Raw genomic sequence first — 13,104 nt, 5'->3', positions numbered from 1 at the left:
TATAAATATAAATATAAATATAAATATAAATATAAATATAAATATAAATATAAATATAAATATAAATATAAATATAAATATAAATATAAATATAAATATAAATATAAATATATATATAAATATAAATATAAATATAAATACAAATATAAATATAAATATAAATATAAATATAAATATAAATATAAATATAAATATAATACGAATATGTATATGAATACGAAAGAGATTACGAACATGAATACCAACACGAATACTAATAAGAGTACGAACATGAATATTAATATGCATACGCATACGCACACCAATACGAAAGGTAAAACGTACATAAATAAGATTACCGAAGAAATACGAATATGAACACGAATGCGAATTTGAATACGAATACGATTATGAGTACGAGTAGAATTAGGCAAACGAATGTGATACGAATGAATATGCCGACTATTACTAATACGAAAAGCAATATGAATACGAATAATAGAAAGAATAGGAATACGAATTGAAATACGAATAGTAAAGCAAAGTTGGGTAATGCGCTATTCACCCTTATTTTTATTGTCTATCAACGTAAAGTCCATACATGCAACATGAGTATTAAATTAGTGTGAATTCCTATGTAATATTTACTGCTATTGAGAATAATTTTTCCAAAAAAGACCTTTAAAAAATTAGATTCAGTTTACCTATATTTCTCTCTATGTACAGCCACAGTTATAGTAATTTGGTGGCATATTATTACCCTTATTTTACTTGAGGCTTCGAAACACTGCCAATGAAATTACCTATTCAGCCGAATCAAATTAAGAGATCACGATTTCAAGTTCGATAAGTAACATAATTTACATACACACATGCATATGCACATATGTATGTGCAACCATGGATACATACGAAAAAGATTCCCCAGCTATTTATTAGCCAGCAGATATTTTCTAAGAACTTCGCAAGCTTAGCGCACCAGAGGCCAAATCGGAGTGCAAGCCAGGTTCTCTGTAACAATGCAAGCATATGTGAATACAGGTAACGATATGGACATGCAGATGCACATCCATACAAAGGCATATGCACATACATACATAGATATGCATGTCTACTTTTTCAGAACAGCTATCCAAAGCCACCAGCCAAGCAGCTACGCCCACAACAATTTGTGTGGCGGCGGCGGCTTCGACAGCTTAAACGGCTACGCTGGCATGCGCGTTTGTAACAACGACACGAATTGGCAATTTGTTAAAATTTTATTGCAGAAAATGTGAAAAAGCGAAGCAACTAAAGCTTAGCAACAGACAAAGAAATAGCAGAAAAGAAACATTTGAGAGAAGATTTTTAAAGCGCTTAACAGCTAACCGCCAACACGCCACTAAGCCAGTCATTTAGTGAAAAACTACTACTGTTGTTGTTGTTGTGGTTTTTGACTATTGCTGAAACAGGAAGCTAAAAGAATTTCGCACATTGCTCCACGCAACTCGGCGATGATACTGGTATAGGAGTACATATGTGTATATAAAGGGTGGTGCATAAAGTGAATTCTTTCAAAAAAAATTAAAAAAATCAATTTTTTTCGGTTTGTTCGAAAGAGCAAATATTCGCATTATTTATGGAGCCCGATATCATTTATGAGGCTGCCTCGACTGGCTTTGCAGTAGCGCCTCCTGTTGGCGTGCCAAAGATTGTCGAATTCCTTGTCTTCAACTTCCGGCCACAAAAAATCGTTTATTATGCCTCCTTAGCGCTCACCGTTGACCAAAATGGCGTTTCCAGCAGCATTTTCAAAGAAAAATGGGCCAATGATGCCACCACTTCGAAGTCCGCACCAAGGTGTCACTTTCTAAGAATGCATTGGCGGCAGTATGGCTTGTTAACACAGCCGCCGAGATATGTATATATGTATGGTTCAAACGTAAAGCGATTTTCATTTTGTTCTGTCAAAAAAAAAAGAATAATTTCCAGCGGGAAAGCGCTGTCACTGTCAGAATAACATATGATTAAAAAAACACTATATGGACCACCCTGTATATGTAGCGCTTGAATCTGTGTATGGGTAATTAACCCGCCGCGTGAGTGTAGGTCAAATTGCCGGCACTCGAGATGCACGCAGTCACACTCTATACTAGGGCATTCAATCCCGGGATTCCCGGATCCCAGTCACTTTTCTCCATCCCGATTCCGAGATTTTTACTGATTTATTTGCACAATTAGGCAAGTTAGATGAGTCCGAGTGAAAGTGAAATTGAAAACGATAAAATAAATTTACGTGCATTTAACATGAAAAACGAGAAATACAGAATACCAAAATGTGGTTTCAATGTCAACTTGAGTCATAAAACTCGGATGTGAATTTCAGAATCTGCCTGAATGACTTTCCTTGCTAAATAATTTTTTGAAAGAACTGTGTAAGAAGGAAATATCTGGTTGCAATTGAAAACACAAGAAACTTTTAGAGTGTGGCAGAGTTGTTCTTCATTTTACTTTGCAAAATGCAAATATTTTGATAAAGGCGAAATACCGAAAAATACTGGCATCATGGGATAAAAAATTTCTGTCATCCCGAAACCCGGGATGGTTAAAATGCTTCGGGATTGAATGCGCTACTCCATACATAAACGTAAGCACATCTGGCAATACATTCGCACTCACGCACAGCAAAAAAGATGGTTGAGCGTTCGGCCGCAACATGCGAATTGTTTCTTTATTATTATTATCTGCACTAACTAACCATTATTTGTGCACATTTTTGTTTTTGAATGGCTTATAGTTTTGTGTTATCTTTTTTGTTTAACATTTCGGTAGTCATTATAATTGCCAAGCAGTAGCAGCAGAAGTTTATAAATGAAATGCGGCAGCAGCCTCCCGTTGAGTATCTTCGGCTGTATCAGCGTCTTGTTGGCCGACGTTGTTGCTGCTGTTGCTTGCCAATGTCGTTAACCAAGTTAACATACCGTTACTGCTTCGTTAGACTTAAGCTGATATTGCCTTTACCACTGCTTCTTCTACCTCTTCTGCTTATCGCCCCCAATGAACCAATACAATACCGCTGTTGTGTATTCTGAAGCCTTTGTCAAATTCATTGCACTTCCTCTTTGGTGTTACTCCTTGATTGTGTACAGGTGAAAGAGCAATTGTGCAGACATTAATCTGGTGAAATATGCAACAAATGCAACATGTTGCACGCAGCACAGCAAATGAATAATGAATGCGCATATGTATGCTCATAAACAAGAATTCCATACGCAATGAATTAGAAGTGTTCGGGGACCCAATATTGGTTACGATAGGTTACAATTTAGTGGTATGTTTTCCCAAACCATATATGTAAATTAGAGTGCTCCAAAAACAATAAAATCGGAATTTTAATGCCGCCACCCGCTAGGATTATTCTGAATCGAAAAAAAAGAGACCCCTATTTTTTTATTTTGAAATCAAAAAATAATTAGGCAGTGCTCACAGCGCTCAAAGTTTTCCACATACATATTTTATATGGGGAAAAACAACTTTTGCAGAAATTGTATAAAATTCTATAAATTTCTTGAAAATCAATATTTTTCGATCGAAAAACTGTGGTTCTCTTCAGGAGATATCCAATATTAATCTCCAATTGTTTATTTAACCATTTTTTAATAGTAAAGATTTTTTATTGGTCCCCCATTGCATTTCCTAGGGATTTTGGAGGACCTATAAAATATAGTTCAAACATTTTATGCAGGTCCTTTAAGCTTAAACCCTTCTATCGCCAGATGGGATTTTGGGCTTTTCTTGGGCCGCGTTTCAAAAAAATAAATTTTAATAAATAAAATTTTGGCGGAAGTCTTTAAATATAATGAATTTTATACGATTATAATTCCGGCAATCAACCTACAAATCAGACTTAATGCAAGTATGATAAAATCCAGAGAGGATTATTGAGAAAAATTTTTGTGTGAGGTCACACTAGAGCAGTTGCGAGAGAGAAACGTCAAAACGCGAGCAACAATGCAGGAAGAAGAAGAAATTTTGCAAGAAAAACGTAAACAAGTCAAATTCAATAAGATCGGAACAACGGCCCGAGATGGGCGCCACCTTTATTCTCTACATTGTGGACAAAATGCATACAACAAATGGTACATCATCGCCCAGCGCATTCGCCAGAATGTTTGCAGAGCCTCGTTCTTTTTCCTGTCTGCTATTTATATGTGTATGTATGAAGGTTCCAATCTCTTCGCAACACACATTTTGAAAGCATTTTCATCTTAATGCCACTTTAAATCGTCAAACAAGCCGATTTCATTATCACTCCATTCGCATGAATGTCAATGCATCAACAACACATTTGCAACATTTTATTAAATAAATCATCATCATCATCAACAACACCCGACCGACAACACTTGGCGTCGACAACATTCATTCATTAGCCTATCCACACGCCAATCTGATGCTGACGTTAACGCTGACGCTGACTCGTATGCACCTCTCGATTGCATTTGCAACACAGTGACACTCTTGGAGCTGTTATCGCACGCGCATCATAGCCATGTACATATATATGTACATATGTATCAGCCGCAAGCTAAATTTACAATTTCTTACTCCTAGTTAGTGGAAGTTGTATCTATGCGAAGCGCATGCTCCAGCGCTTCATTCCTGCATTGACATTTCAGATTATGCGCCGCCGTAGCATAGCGTTAACGCGGTGTTGCGCGCTAACGAAGTTGACAACTTGACATATGAACGCTAGGCATGGAAATATTGTCAATATACGCGCATAAGTATTTCAATTAAGTTCTTGACTTTTGTTTCTACTTTGTTGAGTTCGTTGGTGTGCTTCGCCACCTTCTGCCAGCTGCGCAACCGCAGAACGCAAACGCGTCACAACATTGTTGCAGCTGCAAGTTTCTGCCACGTAGTATGTAGATTTCTATGAATTTGAAATAACTTGCGCACTGGCAACAAAAATCAGAGCAGATACATATACAATCCACAAATGTTGCATGTACATATGTATGTACATAAGGGTGGTCGAAAAAGAGCAAAGTAGGAATTTAATGCTCTCACCCCTAGGAATGCTCTATACGAAATAAAATATAAATATTTTGAAATCAAAAAATATTTAGAGGTTGCTCAAAGCGATCAAAGTTGTCCATCTAATATTAAAAATTGATAAATAAACAATTGGGTATTATTATTGGAATTCCCGAAACAGAACTTTCCGATCGAAAAATATTGGTTTTCAAGAATTCTTTACAATTTCTACGAAAAATTTTTGTCATTATAAAATACAAGGAAAACTTTGAGCGCCTTGTGCGACTTCTAAATTTATTTTTCGAAATTAAAAAAAAAAAACAGGAGTCTATTTTTTCGATGTAGATCAATCCAAGTAGGAGAGAGCTTTAAAATTTTGACTGTAGGTTTTTCACATATATATATATATATTTTTTTTTTTTTTACCACCCTAATGTGCATAGGAGTGTGCACTAACCACTTTATGCATAAATATTTCAACGATAAAAAATGCTTAGCAATAAATTCTTTCAACTGATCAACGCTGATTGATGTGACGTTTAGTTGCTGCGGTGGCGTTGGCGGTTGCATTGACAGTGGCGTTGGTGGCTGGTTTGTGCGGGCGCTATGTGGCTTTCAACTGACGTGCATATACACATAAATAAGTATGTACAAATAAGAAACTTTCCAACCACAAATGTAGTCAGTCGTTTAAAGTTTGCCAAGTTATTCACTCGTGTTTTCAGTTGCTTTGAAGCTTGACTTGTGCTCAATGTCGAATGGTTTCTGGGGCCCTCTGGCAGCCTCTGTTTGGTTACGAATGACCCAAATTGCTGTTGTTAACTAAGGAGTTCATCTACTTATGGAATAGTGTGGCTCAAAATCCGCTACAGTCGTTTAGCGGTTATCGAAAGAAACGCCTTTGTAAGGCTGACATACGCATGGATTTTATCGTTTCGAGCTTGAATATACGGGTGGAATATTGGGATGACTCCCGATAAGGCCAGGAGCGACGTCCTATGTATTTCGTCTACTTCGTTCTAAGTACTTGTCCCTGACGACTGAATTGGCACAGCCCTTGTGTGCAAAACTCAAGCCTGAGATAAAAAAGGCATCGCGGCGGTCTTTTTGCTTGCTTCACGAAGCAGACTATGGGCGTACATAGCGCCGAGTTCGGACAAGTTTTTTACGAAAGTTTTTCGATTTTTTTAATATTGCACGAATTTTGGAGCTCCGATTTATAAATTTTCTATTAAAAAATAAACAGTCTTTTAATAAAAAACAAAATTATTAAAATTAAATAATAAAAAAACTAAGCCAAAACATGTCAATATGTGGGTGGCGTATAATTGTGAAACACACTTGATTAAGCTTTGAGTTTCAGAAGTGGTTAAAAAATTTTCAAAAAAATGTATGACATTTAGTGATAAGTTTTAACATGTTGCCAAACATTTTATAAACGTAAAATTTTTAAACAAACATACATATGTATGTTCGAACCTAATTTTGAATATCTTTTGGGGGAGTGAATTTATGGAGAAATCATAAAGGCGGTGTCACACGATTGGGAATTTGCCCAAAATTTGGTGCAAATTGTATCTCAATAATGTGCATGCACAAATATTTTTCCATATACCAACCACGAAAATCAATTTGTTGAAATTTTTGAATAGAAGTTGGCTGTATTGTACCAATCGTCTGACTACAAAAAAAAATCGTTCCAATTTTTTATTTTGTACCCGTAACCCAATATAAAATATGTACAAATCTGTACAAGTGTACCAATCATGTGACACTGCCTTAAGACGTTTTTTTCCAGCCTTCAATTTCCTACAACTCCAAATTAGGATACGTTGACTTAGAAACGAGTTGTAAAATTTCAGAGTTGAGAAAAAGTTTGTCCTCAATTCTTATGGGAACGGCCTCTAAATCGTAATATTAAGGGCTGTGCTTTTGACAGGTAAATTTTTTCATAGTCAATTTTTTTGAACCAGTCTAATGTTTATTTCACTAAGTCCTGTGGTGGTATAAGTGCTTTATGGAAACCGTGGTGCGTGAATAACGGAAGTTTTATTCGTCATAAGTCTTTTATGTTTCTTTTTTTTAACGGTTTAGAAAGTACTCTGGTCAAGGTTTAATTTTTTTCTTTATTGTTTTCAATACATATAAAATTTCAAAAAAGTTTCAAACCTTACAAAAAGCAAAAACCATTATGTATTTGGATCATTATAATAACGAAATATTTTTTGTTAAACAATTTAATTCTTATTCAATTAAGAAACAATAATATTAACAGAACAAATAACTTCTAAGTTATACATACATATGTATCTATACTAAACCGCTCGTAATACTATTGTGTACAGAAAATATGGCAAGTGATAAAAAAAAAATTCTAAGTAAAAAAATTAAGTTCTTGTTACATAACAACAAACATAACCTTGCGCTATTACAAAAGTAAAAAAGGACACACTTTCAATCAATTCCGCTACATTCGCTTAAGCCAATTTCCAACTAATGCATTAAAGTTTCGCCTTGACCAATGAATTCGGCGCAACGGTGGTATCTTGTGGCGTCACTGCTTCGCCACTCCTTTGGCTCTCCTCTTGCCATTTTTGCTCGGTTAGCAGATTGCCCGCAGCGAAAATATTCTTGGGATCTAACTGCCTTTTCGCCGCCAAATACAGCTCACTGCCCGTGCTTGACACGGTTTTCTCATACCATTTGCTGCGTATTTTACCAACGCCATGATGATGCGAGAGCGAACCGCCCGATGCGAGTATCTCGTCGCGAGCACTGGTTTCGATCGCTTCGAATGTTGCGACAGGATCGGCGATGCCAGTGTGCTTGAAGCCGAAATAGAAGTAAACGCACGCGCCCACATCGTACGTTTGTGTAACGCGACAGGATATAAGGAAGTCCCTAATGCCGCGAGAGTGACATTCCTGGAAAAGAGAGAAAGCATAAATTATAAATTAAAGGCGATGGAAATTAAGTATGAGCGAAAAAGAATGCAGCTATTGCAATTCGCTATACTTTTCTGCCGACTGCCGCTACTCACAACTTCCACGCGCCGCTTCACATTTCGACATAGCGCGCTGCAGCGATCCCAGGGCACAGATGTCTCAAAGGACTCGGCAACAATTTGCTGGTTTAGTGCGAAATCCTGTTAACAAAACAAATGAATAGCATTCAAATTCGTAAACATTTATTGTGTTTTCCTTTCGCTATTGTTCCTGCTTCTTTCATTACTCACCCTTATGTACGCAATAACAAAAGTCAGTATGTAGCCACGTTCGCCGTTCTGACCACCTGCCGGAAATCCTTTGAACTGCTTTGCAATTTCGTAAATGAGCGCCTCCTGACGTCGCACATCCTCCGCTTCGCCCTCAAACAGCAATGTGGCCGCACACATCTTCGTCAAGTCCAGTCCCTTCCACACCGTAACATACGCCTTCTTCAAAGCATCGAAAAAATTGGCGAGCCAGCCTTTGACTGGCTTCAGCGTTTGTCCCAAAATGAACTGTTCGTTGTCCATTAACCGCACCGACGCCGGTTGACAACGTCGACGCGCTACTTCGCGCATAAATTGTACGCCGCTATCGAAATCGGGAAAGGCCAGCGATCCGTAGCGCTTGACCGGTGGCAGTGGCCGCACCTTCAGCACCACCTCGGTGACTACACCAAGTGTGCCCTCAGAGCCCATGACGACGTGGTTGAAGTCTGGGCCACACGATACGCGTGGTGCCATACATTCGCGCTCCAGCACACCGCCAGTAGCGGTAACCATGCGCATGCGCACCACCAAATCCTCTATATTCCCATAGACGTTCTTCTTCATACCCGAGGCGCGCGTAGCCACCCAGCCGCCAAGCGTCGAGAACTCATAACTGTCCGGTTCATGGCCGACAGTCAAGCCGAGTTTGCGCAGTTCGCGCTCCAAGTCTTGCCCCACAATACCCGCCTCAAAGCATACAGTCAAGTTAGCTTTATTCAGCCACAGCATCCGATTCATCTGCGAAGTATCCAACACGCAGATCATGCGTGTCTCCCCCTGCGGGCAAGTTATGGAACCAGAGACCGAAGTGCCGCCGCCGTAGGGTATAACAACGACATTGTGGTTATGCGCCAGCGCGACCAGCTGCACAACATCCTCATGGCTGCGCGGCCAGACGACAATGTCGGGTATGCGTTTGAACTCATTGTGCCAAAGGAGGTAGATATCGTGCAGCGTCTGGCCGTGACAACGTATCAGCCGATCTTCGCCAGAGCGCGAGCACGCGAGCTTGGTCGCTTCCAGGTCGCGCAAGAAGGACGCATTTACGGTGGGTGCCGGGAATTCGGTAGGCATTTTTGGGTATGCAGTTTTATTGCTGACGCGCAAGTTGAATTTACTGTGAACCCAGTCGGTGAAGTAGGGTAGGGTGCAGCCTTCCAGCGGGTACCTGTGGAGCAAAGTAGAGGGTTTTTAGTTTTGTTTTTTGATGCTTTTGGTGTTGTGGCGGCCTGAAATTTAATTGACGTTTGTATATATGTATGTATGAATTCAAAAATAAAGCAGGAGTAAGCGCGCTTTTGTGCACATCGTTCAATGATTCACTGTCAGTGCTATATTCTACACACAAAGCTTGCCAAGCGACGTCACAGGAAGTGTCCAATATTGCCGCCAAACTCGCGCTGACAATTGCAGCCACTAAACGCTGGCTAATACTGGTTTCAACTCCCTGCTGCAGCAGGAACATTATATATATACAAACATACATGCATATACGTACGTAATTAGATTAAAAGCAGGCATACGTAAATGTATGTATGTAGACTACTTGATACTCAATACGCACTTGTCACCCTTGAAGCCAATGACGCCATTATCCGCGTAGAACTGCGAGTCTTTGTAGCCCCAGCCGTACCATTTCAGCACATCCTGCCTGCAGCGACCGGGAAAGAAAAATATTTTTGCTATTAAAAACGTCTCTAGTATGTAAATCACACAACACTCACCGCTTCTGCGGAAACACGCCCTGTACTGGCTGCGAGAAGCGCTGATCCAGCAGCGGCATAGTGGCGGCGGGGGTATCTAACGGCTTCCTGCTATTGCTGACGGCTTTGCTGCTACAATTGTTGTTTTTGCTTTCGCTTTCACTGTTGCTCCCCCGGCTGGATACTGCCAACAACGGGCGGATGGCGCACTCGCTTTTCGTATTCATTGCAAGCGTTTTCGAAGTTTAGATTTTTTTCTAATTTTTTTTTTTAAGTGTGCGGCCTTAAATATTTTGAATTTGTTGAAATGCAATTCACTTTGTTTTAATAGCAAATTTATGATGTAGTATATTTTTAACTTGCGCCACCGCCACGAATTTCGCTCACTTGTGTACACATGCGAATGCTTACGCACAAAAAATCGATTTTTTTCAATTTGTTGCAAAGTAGTCTGAACGGTTGCGTTTTGCCCCAATTTGCGTTTGCTTTCATGAATTACACTACTTTATATAAATTAATTGGTGTTTATTTTATTTTTTAAACTTATATTTTCTTTATATTTAATATAGATATTTTGTTTTATTAAATATATATTTTTTTTAAGTTAGCCAGCCATTCAGTTAATCATCTGTTAAGCACACACGTTGTCGCCTGCCATTCAACTAACTAAACTCTAGTAGTGAGTAAAATGACAAGGGTGTGCGGTATTTTCATACGGTCGCAAAGCGTCGAAGGGAGGCATTTCCCCCATGTGAGCGTCTTGAGCGCTTCCAAGCATGACCGGCGCATTGCCAGCGCTCAGTCAATAAGCGCATAAGTTGAGTGACATTACTTTGGCGGCGCTAGAAATGCAAGTGGCGCAAAGCGAAGTGCGTGAGAGTACGATATGATTTTAAATTTTACTCTAATTTGTTTATTTTTTCGCATAAAAATATGTACATTAGGGTGGTAAAAAAAGAAATTAAAGTTGGAGTTTTAATATCCTCACCCGCAAGGATTGTTCTATACCAAAAAAATTATATACACCCTTGGTTTTGCATTTTGAAATAAAAATAATAATTTGGAGGTCGCTAAAAACGCTCAAAGTATTCGATGTATTTTGTATGGGAAAAATAAAAATTTTTGTAGAAATGGTATAGAATTCTTGAAAATCAATATTTTTTATCGGAAAGCACTGTTTCTCTTCTGGAGACTTCCAATAATAATACCCAATTGTTTATTTTACCATTATTTAACACTAGCGATTTTATATGGTTCTCCCCATGGCATTTTTGGGGTTTCGGGGGGACGTATAAAAAATAGTTGCTATAAAAAATGATTAAATAAACAATTGGTATTATTATTTTAAGTCTCTTGAAGAGAACCAGGGTTTTCAGATCGAAAAATATTAATTTAAAAAAATTCTATATCGTTTCTGCGAAAAGTTGCTTTTCCCATATAAAGCACAAAATAAAAAACCGATATATTTTTTTCGATATGGAACAATCCTGGTAGGCGAAAGCATTACTATTCCGACTTTAGTTTTTTCTTTGGAACACCCTAATGTACGTAGTTATCTGCATGCGTAATATGAGTGTACTAATTCTTAATTTTATTGCTACAGAACAAATTGTCTCTATAAATTCTCGTGCATATTTATTGTATGCATATGTTTGGGGTGAATTCCCACTATCTTTCCCTATGATTTACATATTTTATAAATTGGCATTTTGTTTTCTAAATACTGCAATTACAAATATTTCCAATAATAAAGCTGACAATTTTTTGCCGAATACGTAGAGCTTTGAGGTCTTTTTTATTGCGTTAACTTTTAAGATCAGTTTCATTCTTTTAAGGATTCTTGTCAAATTTTCTTCGAGGACTGCTCGGTTTCGACGTTTTCTTTTTTTAATCATGTATTTAAAATCATTTAAAAACATTTATGTATTATATATTGAAAAGGGTTGCCCAATAAGGTGAGATGAGAACATAGGCCGAGATCCTTACGCAAATTCGCCATAGTGTGTTCTGGGCGATGGCCAATTCCTGAGAACGCCGTGGAATTAATTGATTGAAGATATTATACACAAATGTGTGAAGATGTTTGTTTACAAATCAAAGAAATCTAAACCCAAAATCTTTAACCAAAATTGCTAAATATCGAAGTAATTTAAAGATGCATCTTTAAATAAAAATAATAATAAAAAATCCATGCAAGAATCATATGTAATCAAATCAGAAAAATAAATTATCAGTTTATGAAACCCATAAAAATGCGATAAAATTTATGACAAAAATTCTACTCAAAGCACTATCGACACGCTTTTCGAAATGTGCAACTTTTTGAGTGTTCTCAAATGCTCAATTTGGTCAGAATGAGTGAAGTGCACAATATTCTTTGACATGCGCAAAAAAGCATAGGGTCATTCACGATATGAATAAATATGCAAAAGAAATATACACACTGAAAAAAGTATACGCTGAGCTGAATGTTAAGAACGAAGAAAAATGGAGTACACTGAGCTGAATGATAATGAAGGATTTCAAAGGTATTCTTTCCTCGATGAAACACTCAGTTTTGGCAAATGGGTATGTGTTCATTTCTTGATTAAACACATATTTTCAGAGCGAAATTTGAGTTTAAAGGGCAGATAAAATTTAAAACCTATTTGAGAAAATGGTCCTAAATGGTTAAAGTATTTTAACTACAATTTATCATAAAGGCATTTTGACGCGATTTTTGTATTCTTCAATTATAAATTCATACATAATGAGGCACTCACGTAAATAGCAAACATTTATGTTTTACAATATTCCCAATGTTTTACGTGATACATTTTTTTCGTAAATTTAAAAATATATATACTAGATTCTGTAACATAAACCATAGAAAACAAAGTTTAAGACTTGGACACAATTCAGGAAAATTCAAAAAATGTCATTGACAATTTTCAACTTTTTATTCAGAATTTCTAGAAACTTATTGGGTATGCAGCTTTGTAGCCTACTAAATTTTAATACAATAATGTACAGATTTGAAATTTCTGCAAAATCCCGTTGATTTTTGATCATTTTTTTATTGACGGTGTTGTGCACTTTCTTCCCTATTAACAAAATTTTTGAGCATACTTTATGTAGGCGACAATCTGTTATTATTAAATGACAAAG

At 37.4% G+C, this 13,104-nt stretch overlaps 2 protein-coding genes across 2 annotated transcripts in view; both read right to left on the bottom strand.

The window, feature by feature from the left end:
• Positions 1 to 13,104, bottom strand: part of LOC118744294 (sister chromatid cohesion protein DCC1) — a 39,858-nt gene that overhangs the window by 4,865 nt on the left and 21,889 nt on the right. The gene's annotated exons all lie outside the window — the stretch shown is intronic.
• On the bottom strand, positions 7,165 to 10,258 carry LOC118744293 (alkyldihydroxyacetonephosphate synthase). Its single transcript, XM_036477203.1, has 5 exons — positions 9,979 to 10,258; positions 9,819 to 9,905; positions 8,234 to 9,422; positions 8,039 to 8,143; positions 7,165 to 7,922 (listed from the first exon to the last, which is right to left on the bottom strand). Exons 1-5 carry the CDS (start codon positions 10,182 to 10,184, stop codon positions 7,500 to 7,502), a joined length of 2,010 nt encoding a protein of 669 aa, XP_036333096.1. The 5' UTR covers positions 10,185 to 10,258; the 3' UTR covers positions 7,165 to 7,499.

Source organism: Rhagoletis pomonella, unplaced genomic scaffold (assembly GCF_013731165.1).
Source record: "Rhagoletis pomonella isolate Grant_MI unplaced genomic scaffold, Rhpom_1.0 Rhpom_scaffold_00008, whole genome shotgun sequence".
Taxonomy (NCBI): Eukaryota; Metazoa; Arthropoda; class Insecta; order Diptera; family Tephritidae; genus Rhagoletis; species Rhagoletis pomonella.
Note: the sequence above shows the minus strand (reverse complement) of the source record. Positions and strands in the feature narration are given on the sequence as shown.

Bases quoted from the DNA above. Each gene is read 5' to 3' on its own strand.
- LOC118744293 (XM_036477203.1), bottom strand. From the start codon at position 10,184: ATGAATACGAAAAGCGAGTGCGCCATCCGCCCGTTGTTGGCAGTATCC. The intron at 9,423-9,818 runs GTGCGTATTGAG...TTTGCTCCACAG, and splicing joins ATTGGCTTCAAGGGTGACAA to GTACCCGCTGGAAGGCTGCA. The intron at 7,923-8,038 runs GTGAGTAGCGGC...TCTCTTTTCCAG, and splicing joins TGAAGCGGCGCGTGGAAGTT to GAATGTCACTCTCGCGGCAT.